Source organism: Balearica regulorum, chromosome 17, assembly GCF_011004875.1.
Source record: "Balearica regulorum gibbericeps isolate bBalReg1 chromosome 17, bBalReg1.pri, whole genome shotgun sequence".
NCBI lineage: Eukaryota > Metazoa > Chordata > Aves > Gruiformes > Gruidae > Balearica > Balearica regulorum.
The window spans coordinates 5,667,329-5,686,174 of record NC_046200.1 but is presented as its reverse complement, the minus strand read 5'-3'; the positions used below and the strand labels follow the sequence as shown (position 1 = coordinate 5,686,174).

General features: G+C 40.3%; 1 protein-coding gene across 1 annotated transcript in view; it reads left to right on the top strand.

Moving 5' to 3' along the window:
• Positions 1-1,920: 1,920 nt before the first annotated feature.
• Positions 1,921-18,846, top strand: part of SLC15A4 (solute carrier family 15 member 4) — a 32,660-nt gene continuing 15,734 nt past the window's right edge. Inside the window, 5 exon segments of the mRNA XM_010299730.2 lie at positions 1,921-3,950; positions 3,953-4,551; positions 13,203-13,498; positions 14,362-14,530; positions 15,571-15,648. Of these exon segments, the coding sequence (XP_010298032.2) occupies positions 3,653-3,950; positions 3,953-4,551; positions 13,203-13,498; positions 14,362-14,530; positions 15,571-15,648 (1,440 nt within the window). The 5' untranslated portion in view covers positions 1,921-3,652.

The window sequence follows — 18,846 nt, the reverse complement described above, 5'->3', positions numbered from 1 at the left end:
CTCCCAAGATGGAGGTGGTTCATACTCAGTGCAGGAATGGAAAGAAAACTAATTGTGGATCAGATGCCAACAACCAGAAAAGCCAGAGGAACACGCTAGTCCAAAGAACAAGGTGACTGGACGGTCAAAGACCACACTAAATGTCAGGAAGGCCATAGGATGAAGCAGAGCCAAAGGTATGTAAGATCAGGGGAAGGCTCTGGTGAGGAACCACAACAGCAAACTGAATCCAGAGTTACAACAAAGCAGGGAAGGGCAAAACGAAGATCCCAAACCCAGGACCAAGAAAACCATCCCAAACTATCGAGCCAGTCTTCAGGATAACCCCTAATTATAACCGGAAACACAGTGAGCAGCCAAGAGCAGTGGGTGGGGCAGGAGGCAGGCAGTCTGAGAGGCCAGTTTTGGGAGTCTGTTGGGAGATTGATAGGGGCCAGGTGGCTGACTACAGATATCCATGGCCTTGAACTTGATTCAGCATTTTGTAAAAACACCGTGAATACATGTGTGCTGGTTTTGTCATACAACAGCGTGCAGGAAATTTGTGGCCATGAGATAGATGAGGAGGGCTTGATCTAACAGAAAAGTCACTTTTTTGCTTGTGTACTCATAACCTTGTCTGGTTCCCTGATGTAACTCACCACAGAGCCACACAGATGCTTCTGTTTCCCCAAGGCTGTAGAAGACAGGCAAAGGTGGTCTGCAAACTGCAGTGCCTGATTATTGTGGCTTAAATTACTCTTCAAGTCTCAGTGTCAGGTAGAGAGAGAAGAATATGCCTTATACAGAGATAGGCTCTTAAATGTGATAATTTTTAAAATAGTAGTTCTTCAGATAACTTGAGTGGATCTCTGAGGATGACAGGTATTCAGGTATTCAGGAATTGAGGGTTTAGAAGTGATATATATTGGAGTGTATTCTGTCAAATTGTAAGCATTTTGGTATGCTGGCTTGCTTTTTGCTAATGGGTCTTCATGCTACAGAGCTGTGTTCAACTGTCTGCATCTCACTGAGTTATCACTTAGAAATAATTCAGCACAACATTGTTCAGACCATTTTAAACTCCATCCAAACTAAAAAAAAAGTTGGCTAAAACTTAGAAGAGCAACAAATCTTGCATAAATGCTAAAAATAGCAGAAATGCTAATTTAATGGTAGGCAGGACCAAGCTATTTTCATCACTTTTTTAGAAAGCGTTTCTGGCATGAAATCCCAGCCCCACTGAAAATTAGATTGCTCTTGTCAATCTGGCCAGGATTCTAGCCTTGAAGTTTGTTTCACTGTAAGTGGCCTATATGAAGCATATTTGGGCTTTTGAGAGCACTTCCCACCCTCAAATCTAGCATCAGCCATCTCTGTTAGTCACTGCTGCCCAATTGTCAGTCTGACAGACCTGTAACCTATCACACGGACTGCAGGAAGCTTACGCAGCTGCCTTTCAGTCTCCTCATACATTGCTACTGTACATCCTTTCCTAACAGACCCTCCTTCGGGTTCCAAGATCTCCCCACGCAACCCAGCTCATCCACCCGCATTGCACCACAAAAGGTTGGCAGTGTGTGCGCCAACCCAGAAACACACCTTGCCCTATGTAATCCAAACTGGGGACATTCCCTAGTTGCATGGCCTAAAGCAGGATACGTGACTATGCTCAGAAAGTCATGGTTTGGGTTAAAAGGAACCTGCGCTTTTGGTATCTGCATGAGATACCTAATTACAAATAGCTTGGCCATTGTAACTTTTCACCTCTGCTAGCAATAAAACCAGACAATAGCTATCCAGCACATTTAGCGTATAACACAAAAAAGACAAAAATGCAAACATCAAAGTAAGACAAGGCCTGCTCCATGAGACAAATGAGGAAACTTAACCAGTCATCTGGGAAATAAAGAGGAAATAAAGGAAACATTCAAAAAGGTCTTAACATTTTATTACTATTTATGGTAACTCTGTTTTTTTATGCTACAGAGGCCTTGACTGACAAAATTAAAAATCTACAAGTCTTTGCGCATTAAGTATTGTGTCTTTGAAAACACGTACATGCACTAACCTATCACTGTATAGAAACAGATGCATTCGTTGTATTCAAAGAAAGGGTCATGAAGTTTTAGATACACTGTAACTAAGTGTTCTTGTTTGGAAGAAACTTAAAAATCACCTTCCTGAAGCTGCTAAACTTCGAGAGAGAATGTTCAGGTTATAACAGTAGCTTTTGAATTTTAGTGAGATTACTTACTTCTCAATACCTGAAGATTTAAATAATATTTTATCATGTACATTTCAAATACTATTCAGCATTGTGAGGTGTTTGTAACAGTGGTTGGGTAAGCTAATATAAAAATCTCACCTCACTTAATGAATGTAAATTATGAAGGGCCTCGAATGTAGTATCTGCATATATTAAAACATACAATAATGCAAAGTGTGCTTAATTATTTTGTAGTCTCTAGCAAATACTACTAGAGCCCTTAGAAAACGTAATCACGATTGATATGATATACTGTATGAAGCTGGGCAAAGCTGAAATGTAATTTTTAAAATTGCAGAATCAGTCACATTACAGTAGCTCACAAAGAGATCTCTGTACAGCTGGTTGCATTTTCCTCATTGTCCTTTGTCATGAAATTTAACTAGTTAAGAGAGCAAATATATTTAATGAGTCATTTTTATGGCATGTTGTTTGCAAAGGCCCATCATTAAATGAATGTATTTACTTTTACAAGCATTGCTTGCTCAATTACCAACGCTGTTCTAAAATTTTTAAGTCATACCTAGATGTTGGGTGTAACTATATGATGTCAATTGATTCACCTTTTTCATTGAAAACGCACGAGTAGTATCTTTCCCACTTTGTTCTGGCCAAAATTAGGACTTTAAGATCTGCTGTTGAAGACAATTACATACGGTCATGACCTTTAGCTCAGCATACGTGATAGTGGAACAAAAGAACATCTTAGGGCTCCAATCTTGCAACCACTAATGTATGTTTTCTCATTTTAATCATGCGCTTTATCCCATTCAAATCAGTCTTCATTGCCCACATGTACTTATGACGTATTATTATTGCGGGTACACCTCAGATAAACCTCCCTTCAGACACCAGACGTGCCCACGTCCAGCCGGCGCGGGGTCAGCAGCCACGGCGCAGCTCCGAGCGCTGAAGGCCTGCCTGCTGCATTTACCAGTGGCAGCACAACACCGACAAAAAGAGGAATTTAGAACGCACGTTCACGTTTTTCTGCAGGACGGCCACGCTACGGGGACAATCCTCGCTTTTGCTTTTCCAGCTGAGAAGCAAGGCAGGCAAACAAGATGCGTTTTAATTTCGCTGTCGTCGTTACTGCTGGATGAACCTAAGGAGAAAACGAGGGCTCTCATGGAAGCCAGCGCTGAACCTGTGTCGTTAATAAAGTCACACAGCTCCAGTTAACGCCTAAAGTGTAATTCCCAACCTGAACTAACACACGAAATCACCACCAAACCCCGGCCCTCTTTCCCCCGCCTGGCATCCGAATGCCAGCAGCGACAGAAAACCCGCGGGGAGAAAACTGCCGCCTCCCCTCCCCGGTGATGCTCCGCACACCCGGAGGTGCGAGCCACACCCGACACGACACTACTCGGCTCAGCTGAGCTCAGCCCCGGCGCTCAGGCGATGCCCCACGGCCTACTCGGCCCGGCCACCCGGTCCGGGCTGCCCGCGCCGCCGGTACCTCCGAGCGGACCCACCCCGCAGCTTCCGGTCCACCATGCCCCGCCCCCACTAGCCCCACCCCGTCTCGCCTCAGCCGCCGCTCCCTGCAGTCCAGCCGACCATGTGACGGCGCTGAACGGCGGAGCGACGGCGCGCTCGGCCAATGGCGCCGCTCCGTCCCCCGTGTGGGCGGGGCGGGTTGGGCCCCGCCGCGCAACGGCGGCGAAGTTTCCTCAGGGTGGGCCGGGAAGCGTGGCGGGTCGCGGCGGGGTTGGGAAGGAGCCACCGTCATGGAGGAGGCCGAGCCGAGCGAGCGCAGCCCTTTGCTGAGCAGCGTGGAGCGCGGGCGGGCAGCGAGCAGCGCTTTCCACGGGCGGCGGTTGGCTTGTGCCGCCGTGCTGCTGGCCGAGCTGCTGGAGCGAGTGGCCTTCTATGGCATCACCTCCAACCTGGTGCTCTTCCTCAACGGGCCTCCCTACGGCTGGGAGGGTGCTCAGGCCAGCCAGGCCCTGCTGCTTTTCATGGGCATCACCTACCTGGTGTCACCTTTTGGTGGCTGGTTGGCAGACGCCCTCCTGGGCAAGTTTGGCACCATCCTGCTCAGCATGGCCCTCTACCTGCTGGGCATGCTGGCCTTCCCCGTCATCGCTGCACCGCACACCCGCCAGGGCCTCTGTGGGGACATCCCCTTGTTCCCTGTAGAGAACTGCTCCTCTCCGGCAGCCAACGCCACCATGGCGCCTTGCTCCCAGGTGGGAGCCACCCGCTACTGTGCCACCGCCACCTTCGTCGGACTGGTCCTCGTGGGGCTGGGCGTCGGGTCGGTCAAGGCCAACATCACCCCTTTTGGGGCAGACCAGGTCAAGTATTATTTGGCAGCTGCTGAATTGTTTGTGGGTGCTAATCTGGATGAGGGGATGGCTGTCAGTTATGCAGAGGGGCTTGCCTCGGTGGGATGGGCAGTGCGCCGACTGATTCATGTCTCTCTAGGTGTTAAGTCTCAGAGGGAATCAGATCATCCAGCTTTGTTCCCTGTGTAAGCAAGTTGTACCCTGCTAGATATAATTTTGGTGTCTGATGTCTGATCTCTTATGACCCTTGGTTTCCTGGTAGCCCTGCCTTATGTGTGGTACCTGATTTGGCTAAGCCATCACCATCTTGAGGAGCTGGGTTGAATGCTTAATGGCCACTAAGTAGATTGTTAATTATCCTCCATTGTGGAGTTTGTATCCAGTTAATTTGCCCTCAGAGCTCATCAGGTGAAATATCTGATACACAGTTTAGCTTTAACAAGGATAGCATGGGCCTTGTAGGGCAGTGGTCAGAGGCCTTTTATCATCCTGTGATAAATGAAGGATAGAGAACAAACAGGTTTTTATGCTTTATGTATTCTCTGTGTACCGCACTGTGCCCTTGAGTGATATTTTTGTGCAGGCTAACGTTGCGCCAGATGACGTGTGGGAAGGTGCGCTCAACATGATAAACATATTACCTGGGCTGTTCTCATAAGAGATGTCCTGTCAAATGACCTTACTCCAATCCACTTCGGTGATATCATTCATTGGATCATCACTGCAGAACCAAATGGCACTGGAATGCGCTGTTGCATATATTTTTTTACAAATCTTACACTAAGGTAGTATGCTGACTATGGATGTTGAATTGGAGTATAATTTCTGCTTTACAAATTGAGAATTCCAGATGCTCAGATACTGAGCAGCTTTTCTAACCGAGTTCTTGATGACAAAGCAAGGAAAATATCTCCGATCCAGTTGCGTGTCTGTTTACTGGCCCATTGAGTTCTGGTTAGTGCAGGTGTCGGAAATGCCATGAAATTCCTTGTGCATGGTAGGATCTACCACAAGATCTTTGCCAAAGGTACCTCTGTTCTCTGTTGTACAGTTTACATTTGTCATTCTTTGGCATTTCATGTACTATAAATTCTGGAGTTCTGGGTGAAAGGCAGTATATAAATGTAAAACATTATTATAGCCTAGGATTGTGTGTCCCCAGTGTATTGGTTCTGTTTAAGCCAGCATAAGCCCATCGAGTGAAATAGCTTTAATATGACTTTATCTTGTAAGGTGTTTTTCAAAACTGACTGCTTATCCCCAGAACACTTTATGAACGTTAAATATAAGAGATAAATAACGGCAGGAACAGAGCAAAAGACAAACCATTGCCAATGGAAGTGTAGCTGTTGTAGCTGGATTTTTTAAAGGCTTTTCCCCCAGGATTTCATGGATAGCAGTTTTTGGCTGGGTTTGCAGATAATTCACAGTGATTTATGTAGGGTGAAGCAAAAGAAATACCCCTTTCTGGTTCGTAATAATCAGTAGAGCTCTGCTGAGGACTGAATTTTTTCCCCTTCTCAGTTTTTCTGGCTTCTGTATTGTTAAATATATTACCGCATACCACTTACCTTGTTGTGCAGTTTTGGGCCCTCTTGGGTGCCTTCTCCCTGCATAGGAATGTAGCAAACTGCTGGGTAGATGGATATATATTGCTGAGGATAAAGTCTGTCTCCCAGAGTCACATTCTTGGGAGGCCGGAATACAATGCAAACATGTTTTGGCTGGATATGTGCTGATAAGATTTGTCCTCTTTCCCTGAAATAGCAAACGAAGGAAAATATGAATTGTGTATCGTGTACTTTAGCTGATATGAACCACCTTTGAGATACTGTTAATTACATTTCATTGCAGATCTCTTAAAAATTGCCGTGTAAATTTTTCTGCTTTAATGGATGATCTATAATTTGGGTGGAGTACCCAAATATAATGAGGATTTTTTTACTTAGAAGAAAAGAATAGCTTTGTGAAAAATTGGAAACTAAGTTCCAATGCGTATTTTCCCCTGCAGTAAAAAAGATGTAGTTTCTTAATTTCTGTTAGATGGATGCTTTTAGACGTGCTGCTACAAGCAACTAAGTAGACAGCGTAGATTAACTTTTGCAGGTCAGCTTAGCACAAAAGCAGTTACTGCAAGCTAGGTATAAACCAGCTTTACTTAACCATGTTTATTAATAAGAGCCATTTTTCTAGAACTAGTCTAAATCTGAGCTGATGGTTCTCAGAATAGCATTTATAATCATGTGATATGTATAACCTGGCACTTTCCAGTTCCCTTTTTAAGTGTGAGTGTTTTGCAGTCACTTCCTGTTCTGTGTAGCAGTGTGTGACTTTCTGTAGTTAGGAAACAATATGACTATCCCTCATTATTGTGAAACCTGGTTTAGCTTCATTGTTGAAGCCAAAATTAGTAGTAGACTACTGATCTAGTATCAGCTATAATAATTTTTCTAATTATAGATGAATCTGTTTGGGGGTTATAGTGATTAGCGATGCTAGTTCTAACTCCCAGTATGTCTTCTTTCTGAATTGCCATCGTAGTCATTAAATCTATCAGTCCATGACCTGCCAAAAATCTTCTAGCTTTGCTAAAACCATTTTTGTTACAGTAGCCTCACCAGAGGCAGGATGCTATGGGAAATTGCTGGTGTAAAGATGGCTTTTGAGTGATTTTCAACCTTATTTATTTATTTGTATTGTGTTTATTTTGCATTTTTCCAGCCTCTGGGGAAGAATGGGGGACCTCGTATAAAGAATTGAAGGTCACAAACTGCAAGTTACTTTGTTTTGCTGTCGAACTTCTTAGGAGATTGTGGGCATCTAAGATTCTGCGGATGACAGTTTGAAAACTGAAGTCGTGGCATTCACATGGGCAATACTAATTTGTTTCTGTTTCCGACAGAAACAGAATAGATACAACACTAGTGAGAGGAAGTAGACTTGAAAGGTGGATTGGCCAAATTTTAATATAAAATTTTGGAATTATGTAGCAAGTGAGTAGTACTGTACAGCTCTGTTACTGAACTCTCTCCAGATGCTCTCAAAGAACAACTGGCGTCTGCAGTGATGGATTAGAAGGTCAGAATTCTGTAAGAGCAAATTTGAGGGTGGAAAACTGTTGCCATTGTTCTTTCTTTTGTATGCTACGGACAAGGGCCAGCTTCTTTGTTTTCATCCTTGCTATGTTGTGTGACTGCTCATATAGTTGGCTGGGATGAAGTTTGGGAGTTCTTGTTACATTTGTTGCTTGTGACTGTTGGTCGATTTCAGGAACAAATGAAAACTGCTAATGTCAGTAACTTTAAATAATCTTTTTCTTTTATGTGACTCAAATAGGAAGTCATAGCTTCGGGTCTGCCATGATGTGAAGAGGGATAGAGGGAAGATTATGACACACTGAAATGTTGGGGTTTAGGAAATACTTGAGATCATTAGCACATGATGTCAGAAATCAGATGTCACAGTGGAATGGTAGGCACCTAACAGTCAGTAGCTGTGGCAAAAATAAGAAACCCTAAGGTGGATAACCATTTCTTTGAAACTGACCTAGCTGTAGAGAGCAAGGAAATTACTTTGTGACAAAGCAAAGCAGCTAAACACAGGAACTATGGAGAAGCGATGATGCTTGTGTAGATTCCTGGCTCTTCACATAAAAATCAGGAGAATCTGATAGAATCTTAACGTTTGAGCTGTGTAATATTTTTTGTTTCAAGCTGTACAAACTGCTTTGATTAGTACTTGGATCATCTCCTAAGAAAGGTGTTGGTGTTGAGAAATCCAGGGGAGGGATAATTCAGCAAGTGATCATCTTTCTTCTAAGTCAGAAGAAGGTCTAAATATTAGCCTTAAGGACAGCTGTGCTGTGGAAGTTGCTATCCGTCAGATATTTTTAATGACTTTTCATCAGGTGGTGTAACTAAAGATCCAGTTACTCTTTCTTTCTTTGTTTTAGTTGCATTTAAAATTTTGTTCTAAGTTGTTAACCTTATATCCTAAATGAGTTTAGAGTGCAGAGTTACACAGCTGATGTGTCCTCTGCTGAAAGTGGCTGTAAATAACCTAATGATTACACCATTCCCATAACATAGTGTTCCAGGCCCTGAGGATTCTTTATCATGAAAACTGTGGTCGTAATTACATCCCCTCTGACATAATCAGTCTGATATAAGTGTTTTGTATAGAAACTTTCATTTTGAGAACTATTCCTTTACTATTTTGAATCCAGTGCTGTGTAGATCCCAGTTATAAAACTCAGAATGTCACTGTGCTTTTCTTTCTGCATTTGGATTAACTACATGTAAAGGACAGTTATCAGACATATCAAGGAAAACACCTTTTAGACTGTAGAAAAATCGAGTGTTAAGTTAGATTTTCTTTTGCAAAAGTTATGTTAGCTGTCTTGAAAGTAGCAAGATTATTTTATTTCCTCTTTAGAGGCCCACCTGAATGCAGGCAGAAGTGTCATGTGGCCAATGACTGACAAAACAGCTGTGGCCAGAATGCTTCGAGTTGCTCATTTCCTTCATTTCTTTGTTGGTGGGGGCTTTTTGGTGGTTTGTTTGTTTTTGTGGGTGGGGTGGGGTTTTTTCGTGGGTTTCTTTTTTAATTAAAATTTTCCCTATACTTTAAAAGAGGAAAATTTAGGGCAACTGGGATGCTCCTTGCATGGTACAGTAGGTCATTCTGTATTTTTATTGAAGTAGGAGCACTACTGGATTGTTCCTTGCTGTTCTTGGAGAATGATGTGCTATCCCATTTAGTAAGGAAGAAAGGTGTGAAAGGTTTGAAGAATGCAGAACAGTGAACTGGAGACTCGGGACTCGATATTATGCAGTGGGAGTTGATTTAAATAAATGACAGCTGTCCAGCACTGGTATATTCTCTGGAAAACGTTTGAATCTGAGCTCATTTGCAAAAGAACACATTACCTAGAGCAAATAAATTGTGTGTATTAGATACTCGCTAATGTTCATTCAAGGCAGGGCACTTTTGAAACAGTTTTACTAGAGTTTTTTTGTTGAGTGATAGGAAGCCTTGCACTCCAGCCATGGCATTTCGCTGATATTGTTTGCATTTTCCTGTTGCAAAGAGTTTGACTAAAATATCGTAAATCTAAGAAGGTGACCTTTTTCATACCTTTTAGGCATTACTACTGTTTTTAAGCTGTTTTGTTGTGATGAGGACAAAATGTTTTAAAATATACCTATTTTGACTTTCAGTGCAGGGATGTGGAACTCTTAGCCCACAGGACAGATTCGATCCAGGACCTGCACCATACTGGTGCCATTAACGTGCATCATTTTCCTGCTGCAGTTGCTGGTAGGATGTTAAGAATATAATGAAGCTGGTGGTGCTGGTACCACAAGGAGACTGCTGCTATGCTTGAGCACAGAGGAAAATGAGCAGAGGGAGTGATAGATTTTTCTTTCTGCTTGGGTGATTGAAAATAATGCAGGCGTAAGGGGGGAAAGGAGAATTCCTGCAGTTTTGTGAAAAATACTTATCCTTGATAAAAATAAAACAATAAGATTCTAACATGGTTTTCTTTTTCTTGGTCCCTTATTAAAATGTAAAGTCTACTTATGAAGAGAATAAACCAATCTGTTTTGTGCTGTCACACAGTTCAGTAGCCAGCAGGGGAAAATTTTGCGTAGTCTGCTGTAAATGTAATATAGCTAATATTTGGGGCAGCTGATGGGATGTTTAAAGGAACTACAAGGATTATCTTTAACTCTACTGTGTTTTTGTTAAGACATCTTCATAGTTCTTCCCCTTTGGCAAGATATTCCACCAGGTAGTTCAGTGTGATTTTTGTTAAGTTATTAATGATTGTCAATAAAATGCCATAATGGCATTTCAGATGTGGCAGCAATGTGATTTTTAGTGCATTTATATAGTTTGATAAGGAAGCAGAAAATGGATTCTTTTAATTGTAAGTCTGTGATGTGTCTGTCTCTTGAGCATTCCATTCCTTTTTTGCCACTCTATTTCAAAAAGGATACTGGAGATGGGGAAGGAAATTTTAGGGAAGGGCCACAGACATGGTCAGTAGTTCCCATTCAAGGAATCATGAAACAGTCTACAACTTCCTATCTCTGAAAAGGCAGGTAGAAGGAAGATGTGGCAGTGGTTTGTGGAAATAATGGTCGGGGGAGAGAGGCAGAAGTGGACCAGGTATGGGATAAAGGTCAGCTGTCTTCTGTTGATTCCTGGAACTAGGTCAAATGAGTGAGGCTAGTACAGGGCAGGTTCAAAACAGACGAATGGAGATGGTTCTTCCCACTGTGTAATTAGCTGGGGAGCTCTTTGCCACAGGATATTACGGATTCTAAAAGCTGACTTGAGTTCAGAGGCAGGCTGGACAAGTTCATGGAGAGATCTGCTGCGTTTGTTAAGTAGATAGAAGCCGTCCTTGGTTCAAGAAGTTTCTCAGCAGCTAATGGTTGGAGGCTGGGATAATACTTGATAGAAGCATCATGCTGTGCTTGCCCTGTTCTTACCCTTATCAAAGTTTGCTTTCATCTTCCAGCTTTTCTTTGCATAGACGTGAGCAAGTTCATTTGTAAGAGGGAGGATGGGAAGTCATCTTCCTTGCAGAAAGTATGAGAACTGAGACTTTATGATGAAGAAATGGAAACATCATAAAATCATTAACGTGGAGCACAGTATTTATGATGTAATTGTTTGCTAATATCCTGCTGCCATTTGGGGTTTAGAAGGAATTCCTAGCTTGATACACTACTGCAGGTGATGACTGTCATGGTTTAACCCGCAGGCAGCTAAAACAACCACAGTGCCATTCACAACCACACAGCCGTTCGCTCACTCCCTCCCCACAGTGGGATGGGCAGGAGAATCAGGAGGGAAATAAAACTTCTGGGTTGAGATAAAGACAGTTTGATATGACAGAAAAGGAAAATAATAATAATAGAATATACAACACAAGTGATGCACAGCACAATTGCTCAACACTCACAGACCACCAATGCCCAGCTAATTCCTGAGCCATGATCTAAACCCCTGGCCAGCTTCCCCCATGTTATATACTAACTAAGGATGACGTCATATGGTATGGAATATCCCTTTGGCCAGTTGGGATCAGCTGTCCTGGCTGTGTCCCCTCCCAGCTCCTTGTGCACCCCCAGCCTCCTCGCTGGCAGGGCAGTGCGAGAATCTGGAAAGTCCTTGCCTTGGTGTAAACATTGCCTAGCAACAACCAAAATATTGGTGTGTTATCAACAATATTCTCATCCTAAATCCAAAACCCAGCACTATACCCACTACTAGGAAGGAAATTAACTCTATCCCAGCCAAAACAAGTACACTGCTAAAATTAGGAAATGAGCACCAACTTGAACCTGGAAAGGTAGAATTTCTTGGATTTAGGCTCCAAGATTGCATTTGAGATGCTAACAGACCTACCAGAATGCCTATCGATGCTATTAACTATGCTATTAAGGCATCTGTAGGAATAGGTGCCTTAATGTTTCTTTTGTTAGACTTGGTTGAATGACACAGATGGATTTGTGTACCAGCGAGAAACTGGAAGCTGTACATCAGAGCTGACAAAAACTTATTTCAAGGCATAGTTTGCTTTTCATATTGCAAACTAAACACAGATCTTTCGAAGATCTGGCAAATGAGGAAGGGAAACTTGCAATTAGAAGTCAAAAACACTGACTCAGCAAGACTGGTGCATGGACCTGGCTTGCTACTCACTGTTAATGGCCTTTCAGTCATAAAATAGTGACAACTATGTTGTTATGAATTCTCCTTCAGACTAGTTGATCTTTTTAATGTATTTCAAATTTTAACTTGCATAATTTCTCTTAACTCACATCTTATGAGTGATGCTGGGTTCCTGTGACTTAATTGCAAAACATGGGGTGACTTGTGGTAGGTAGAATAAAGAGTGATGGTGAAAACTGTACAGGATAATTCTATAAGCCAGGGATGTCTTTACTTTCGCTGGAAAGATATTGTGAGCTTCAAGCAGAAAAACAGCACTGTGAACACTGCTGACTTAATAGAGAGATAAATGTTTACTGGGGCCTTGTGACATGTCACACAACCCAAATTTATTTATTTATTTATTTATGAAAGGTCAGAATAGCAAGCCTTCAATTTATGTTCCGATGAGAAGTATTAGGACTGTGTTAGAATTTAAATTTGTGCTTTAATTACCAAGTAGTCATCTGAGGCTTAGAAAATGGAATATGGTTAACTATTATGCGTATGTAGTTGGAAGAAGCAATTCTTGCAATACTATTAATGCATGAATTTTTAGGTAGCTTAACTTTTTTTACTGAAAACAGTTATTTCAACTTCTGTGGACTATGGGGCATTAACCTGAGTGAGCTTTGTCCAAATGACCAAATGAGAGGCAGTGTAGTAGAACTAACAACAGCCTTTATGGGGAAGCTATGTATTGTATGGCTTTTTTATCCCTATGCTGAATTTCTGGAAGGTCACTGATATAATGGGGTAGCTCAGTAAGTTGTCATTTCATCAAATACCATGCAAAGCCCAAAACACTTAAATCATTTCAGTACGACTCTAAATTAAACCTAAACTCTTCAGTGCATTGAACTTGACTGAATTCTAATAAACAGGCTTCATTTTCTTCAGAAATTGAATGACTTGTTTTTAATATTTTCCAGGTCAAAGATCGGGGTCCAGAAGCCACACGAAGATTTTTTAATTGGTTTTATTGGAGCATTAATTTGGGAGCTATTCTCTCTCTGGGAGGCATTGCATACATTCAACAGAATGTGAGCTTCGTTATTGGATATAGTATCCCAACGGTTTGCATTGGGATTTCATTCATGGTTTTCTTATGTGGTCAGAGTTTCTTCATCACAAAACCGCCTGATGGTAGTGCCTTCACAGACGTGTTTAAAATTCTTGCATATTCTTGTTGCTCAAGAAAGAGACATGTGGAACGTTCAACTAACAGGTTTGTAATGAGCTCTTTTGTATAATCTGAATTGAGTGAATCAGCCTAAGAGTTGGAAATAGTTAATTCAAACTAGCTGGCAATAAGTCACACTAGAGGATACGCTGGAATATGCAGTTTTGGTTTGAGAACTGGAACTGGAAAATGGGAGTCCTGGAGATATTTTCTGGGAGTTCTGGGATGAAATAGAGGCACATTTTGAGATCCCTGGATCTCCGTGCTGCAAGATCAAGTCTGCTGTTTTCAATTGAATGCTGTGTCTTGCCAGTTCAGAGTTTCTGAAAGTGTAATGTAACCCAAGTATGCTCCTTTTAAGCATTTATTAACTTCTCTGTGTAGATATGTTTATGGGATGCCTTCTGATTTGAAAAATACTATCATCTGCATTTAATGTTGTAAGCGTTTTGATGGGCAGCCAAAATGTGTACTGGCTTTTTGCTTTCCAAATGGTTACTCCACTCTTCAGTGATGCTTATGCAATACTGGTGGCTGAATTTAGTCACAGATAAGAGATGTCAGGTGCCTCCTCTGCAATGGGCTTTCATGTAGTCAGATTGCAAAACAATTCAATGAATTAGAATAACCTGTATTTTGTGGCATTGTTTCTTGAGTTCTGCATATTGCAGTGCCAGTTATTTATGCGTGGAAGGAGGAGTGGGAAATTAGGAAACCTTTACAATGGAAGTTTTCGGCTTGTGCTTTCACCTGCTCACGTTCCAATCTGGCCTAGTTGTTTTGCCGTAACTTACAGGAGTAACTTATTTTGAAAATGTATGAGCTTTTTATAATGAAATGTCACAATATTTCCAGTTATGTCAGGTTTTGTTGTTGTTTAACTAAATGTTTCAAATTCTTTTCAAAAGCGAAGGCCAGGGAGTACTTCAGCAACCTCGCAAGCAAAGCCTGTTTGAGATGGCCAAGCTGTCTCATGGGGGCCCATTCAGAGAAGATAAAGTAGAAGATGTGAAAGCTCTTGTCAAGATTATCCCCGTCTTTTTGGCTTTAATACCTTACTGGACAGTGTATTTTCAAGTGAGTAGTTCCAAATGGTTACATTTTTATTTTATATCTCTAAAAACTGTAATTTGTAATTTAAGGGCCATAACTTCCTCTTTTCCCAGTTGCATTTGAGAGGTCTTGGGGCACTAGCATTAAGTTGTAGTTCTGTACCCATGTTATAAATCTAGCTCCCGTCCGAAAATTATCCCCCAGAGCAGTTACCTGGAGGAAACACACAAAAGCTTTTGGGGGAAAACTGTTCTATAAGGTTTACTTACAGTTAGTGTTCAGTAGCTGTGATTCTAAAGAAGGTGAATATTGAAGAGGTTTTTTCAGAACCTTGGTATTGACAGTTTGACTTGTTTAATACTCATGTGTTCAGTAATGTTAACTACTTGTCTTTCACACACCTGGGGTTGCCTCTCAGGAATCATTTTAATAATATTATGTTAGCAAAAATAATACTGCGTGATGGTAGTTTGTTCTGAATTTTTTTATTTGCTAGATAAAACTGTTGTGGGAAGCTGTATTAGCTTACCAGTATGCCAAAGTATCTAATTTCACATTTTTCTTGGGGTCTTTCATAAATATGAAACTTACCCTGAAGTTGAGAGATGAAAAATGGCCACTAAGAAATATTTTGACTTAATAATAAAAAAGCAAATAAAATCATTAAAATGATAGTTAAAACTAACAGTTGTACAAATTAACATATATTAAATATTGCACTGTGTTGCAACTTGGAGTTGATTCAGATAGGTCAGGGTAAGTGGTCTGGATTTCGTTTTAATTCCTTTCTGGTTCTTCTGCCTTAGTGAAATGAATTAGGATAGCAAATATGTTTTCGGGGAAAAATACACAGAAATTGTTTTTAAAGTAACATGAATGATTCTTTGTGCATTTAGTAAAAATAAATGTAAAGGTTAAAAAAGTCTTGCAATGTTCTAACAATAATTCTTTTTGTTTTGCTATATTAGCACTTTACCTCTGGTGTATAGTCTTTGTTAATTATTAAAAATATCTTACTCTCAGTACTCCTCCAAGTAATCTCAACTCATCTTTCCTAATGCTAGATGCAGACAACATATGTATTGCAAAGTCTCCATCTGAAAATTCCTGAAATATCAAATGACACCAACTCTATTCATACGGTAAGCAGAGCAAAACAAGTGAAAAGTATGTTTTCTTTAGCTGAAATGCAAAATAGGTAAGCATTGTACAGAAACTCCAGGAAGCTCAGGTAGTGACTGAGGAGAATCCAATGGACATTGGGCATTTAGAAGCATGACGCATAATACAGAGATTTTGGCATACCTACCAGTATATGGAGTTCACACCATCCTGTTTTGAATGTATTCAGATCACTTTCACTGCTTTAATTAAGAGTGTCTTTATCCTTCAGTGGACAAAGTATGATCTTTGCAGAAAGCTTATAAATCTATATGCCCTAAGTTTTCAAAGTTGTAAGTTGTACAGAAGCATTCCTACAAACTCCATAGGAGTACCCATACTTAACTGAAACATTACTATTTACAAATTTGGAATCTGAGATACATTTGTAACTTTATACTGCTAAATCAATATTCACTGTACCTTGAATCAGTTTAGCATATCGAAGGAAGTTGTTCAATCAATATTTTTCAAGAAAGGCTGGCATCACGTAATTGCAGAAACAGTACTGAGAATAAAAACAAAAGGGATGAATGTAAGTTATTAACAGGCTTACTAAATGTTCTTTTGAAATTAAGTTTCTTCTGATTTATTTAAAATTTATATCAATAAGACAGAATAGCTTCAGTCTTCTTTTTGCAGATGAAAAATAAAAAATGTTTGTACTTAAATTTTTTTTTTAACTTGCTCGAAAACTGAGCTGCTTCTGAATCACAGCTGAAGGCTTAATGGAAGTTAGTGATACAGGCTAAGACAGACTTTTAAACCAACCAAATGCTAGTTACTTACTTTTACACAGTTAAAAAAACTAAAGAAAGAGTAGTCTGAGACTTTTTCAGTTAAAGCATGCATCAGCAAAAATATCTAAAGCAGATTTCCTCAATCAAGTTCTCAGTTTGTGTATTTTTTTGCATAGCTTTTGGGCACAGAAAGCCATTGCCACTTTCACTTCAAGGTTCAGTTTTATGGTGTTTGAGTTGCAATGTTTATTTAATAATAAGATACTCTCTTACTTAAAAATTGTAATTAGTCTGAAGCTTCTGGTTTAGTTGCATCAATTTTAATTGTGGACTACATTCGAGGTGTGGGGTTTTTTTTAGCATATACAGGTTAGTAAATTTACATTTTGATATGTAACCCATTTTGCTCTTTTCATTGAGCTTTTCACATTTCTTTATTGCTCGTGTATGAGAGGGGGCTCTTAGGTTTTTTTCTGTTATTACGAACCACGTGACTGTCTTGTTAGAGCATTATCATTGCTGGACTAGAGATGTGGATTTTCTTTCTTCTAACAGAGTGCACACAGGAGTTCAGAGTCCCATTGTCAGTCTGAATATTAAAAATAAAAATATTGTCAGTCTGAATATTTATTGTGTAGAAATGAACACAGAGCTTTGGTTGTCAGACTGAACTTTCCTTTTTGGAAATGCCTTTTTGGGCGTTAGAATTGTTTTCAAGTTGTAAATAGAGCATTATGTTTAATGAAATTAGTTAAAAAAAATAATGGCTTTCATTGGTTTTGCTGAAAAGCCTTTAAAATACCACTCATGCCATGTAGCTACTTTTTTTCTGACTTAAAAGTGTGGCTTTAAAAGATCTGTTTTTACTTAAAAGTGGGTTTACTTAAAGTATGCAGAATTTGAGGCAAGGATAATGGAACAATAATCCTAGTCTGTCATGATACTTGTAAATGATTTTTCTATCTTGCATAACAGTGACTGGCTCCTTTTTCTGCAGTGCATCAGTTGTGTTGTTCTTGTTTTATTTTAAAATACTTTGCTGTGATCTAACAGCATAAGTCAAATAAGTTAATTTGATTTTTGCTGTCTTCCTTGGTATATGGTAGATTGCAGGTGAGCATCCTTCAGGTAGACATTATGTAGGTAGCATCTTTGAAAGTGATTCTGACTCGTTTGGTTTCTCCAAATGGAAGTGATTTGAGGTAATTAAGAAAAAGAGCAATAATATAATGTTTTAAGTGAGCAGCATTGTACCTTACCAGGTCTAGGTTTTCCTTAAGCTCTTTCAGGCACCTCTGACCAATACTAATAAAGCCATACTACTTCTTGATATGAAGAGTGAAATACGCATATGCCCTTTTAATTTGCAAGCTCCTCATAGAGTAGAAAATGAAAGAGCATACATTTTAAACAAAAAAACCCCCAAACCCAAGTGATTGTTTGTATGAAATACAGCAGTGCCAGGGACATTTGGTATTTCTCTCCTTTCTTACCAGATTCAGCAATGACAAAAAATTCCTACATCTTTGACTCTAATTACACAAATCAGTCCTTGTACAAACTGTTACACAGGTTAATGCTGATGTGATATTTGAAGCAAACGAAAAAGTGAATGGGAGAGGGAGGGAAATTGACAGTTTTAAAGTTTTGCTAAATATTTCAAAATAAGCAAGAATTTGACTAACTCATCAGAATTCACTGTGCATTTTTCAAAGAACGTGAAGATTGCTAAACAATGTATGTAACCTTATGTATCAAAAATACTGAATATGTTTGTATAGCCAAACCAGCTTATTATTCCATTTTCAAATCCATGAAATGCCTGCGAAATGTTAGGGAGAGGGTAGGAAAACATTGAGGAGAGGTTACGATTAATTCACTTTTACCATCATCATCATCACTTCTTGGGGTTAGCAGACTAGGAACCAGAAAGCATCTGCCTGGTTTCTTTGGAGAACTGCAATGACAACTGTAATGCAGAGCAAGAAAGCAATAGTATTTCTAATGACTGTTGTTACAACATGTCTGCATGCAGAGGGTGCTAAAAATGTGCCACATACATATGCTAATACTAGTTGGAGATTTTGACAAAGCCGAATTTGGACACGGCTTGATGTCAGTCAGAGACTTGGTGCTCTTGGTGCAAACTCCTGTGAAAATGCCAATCCTGCTTAGGTTATGAAGAACCAAAGGTTCACCTTTTGCTAACTCTTATCTTTGCAGTTTGTCATCATCTCAGCCATACTGGAGTGATTACAACTGATCAAAGAAATAGGGTTCTCATCTGCAATGAGATGCATGCCCACACTGTGTCAGAGGCTGAGAGCTTGGGTTTTTGAGATACTTGCTGTGGTTGATATTTGTAGCCTTAAGGGAATCTGGTTGTCTTCCTCTGTTACTGTGTCTGTAGCTTTAGATTGTCACAGGCCCCTTGGTCAT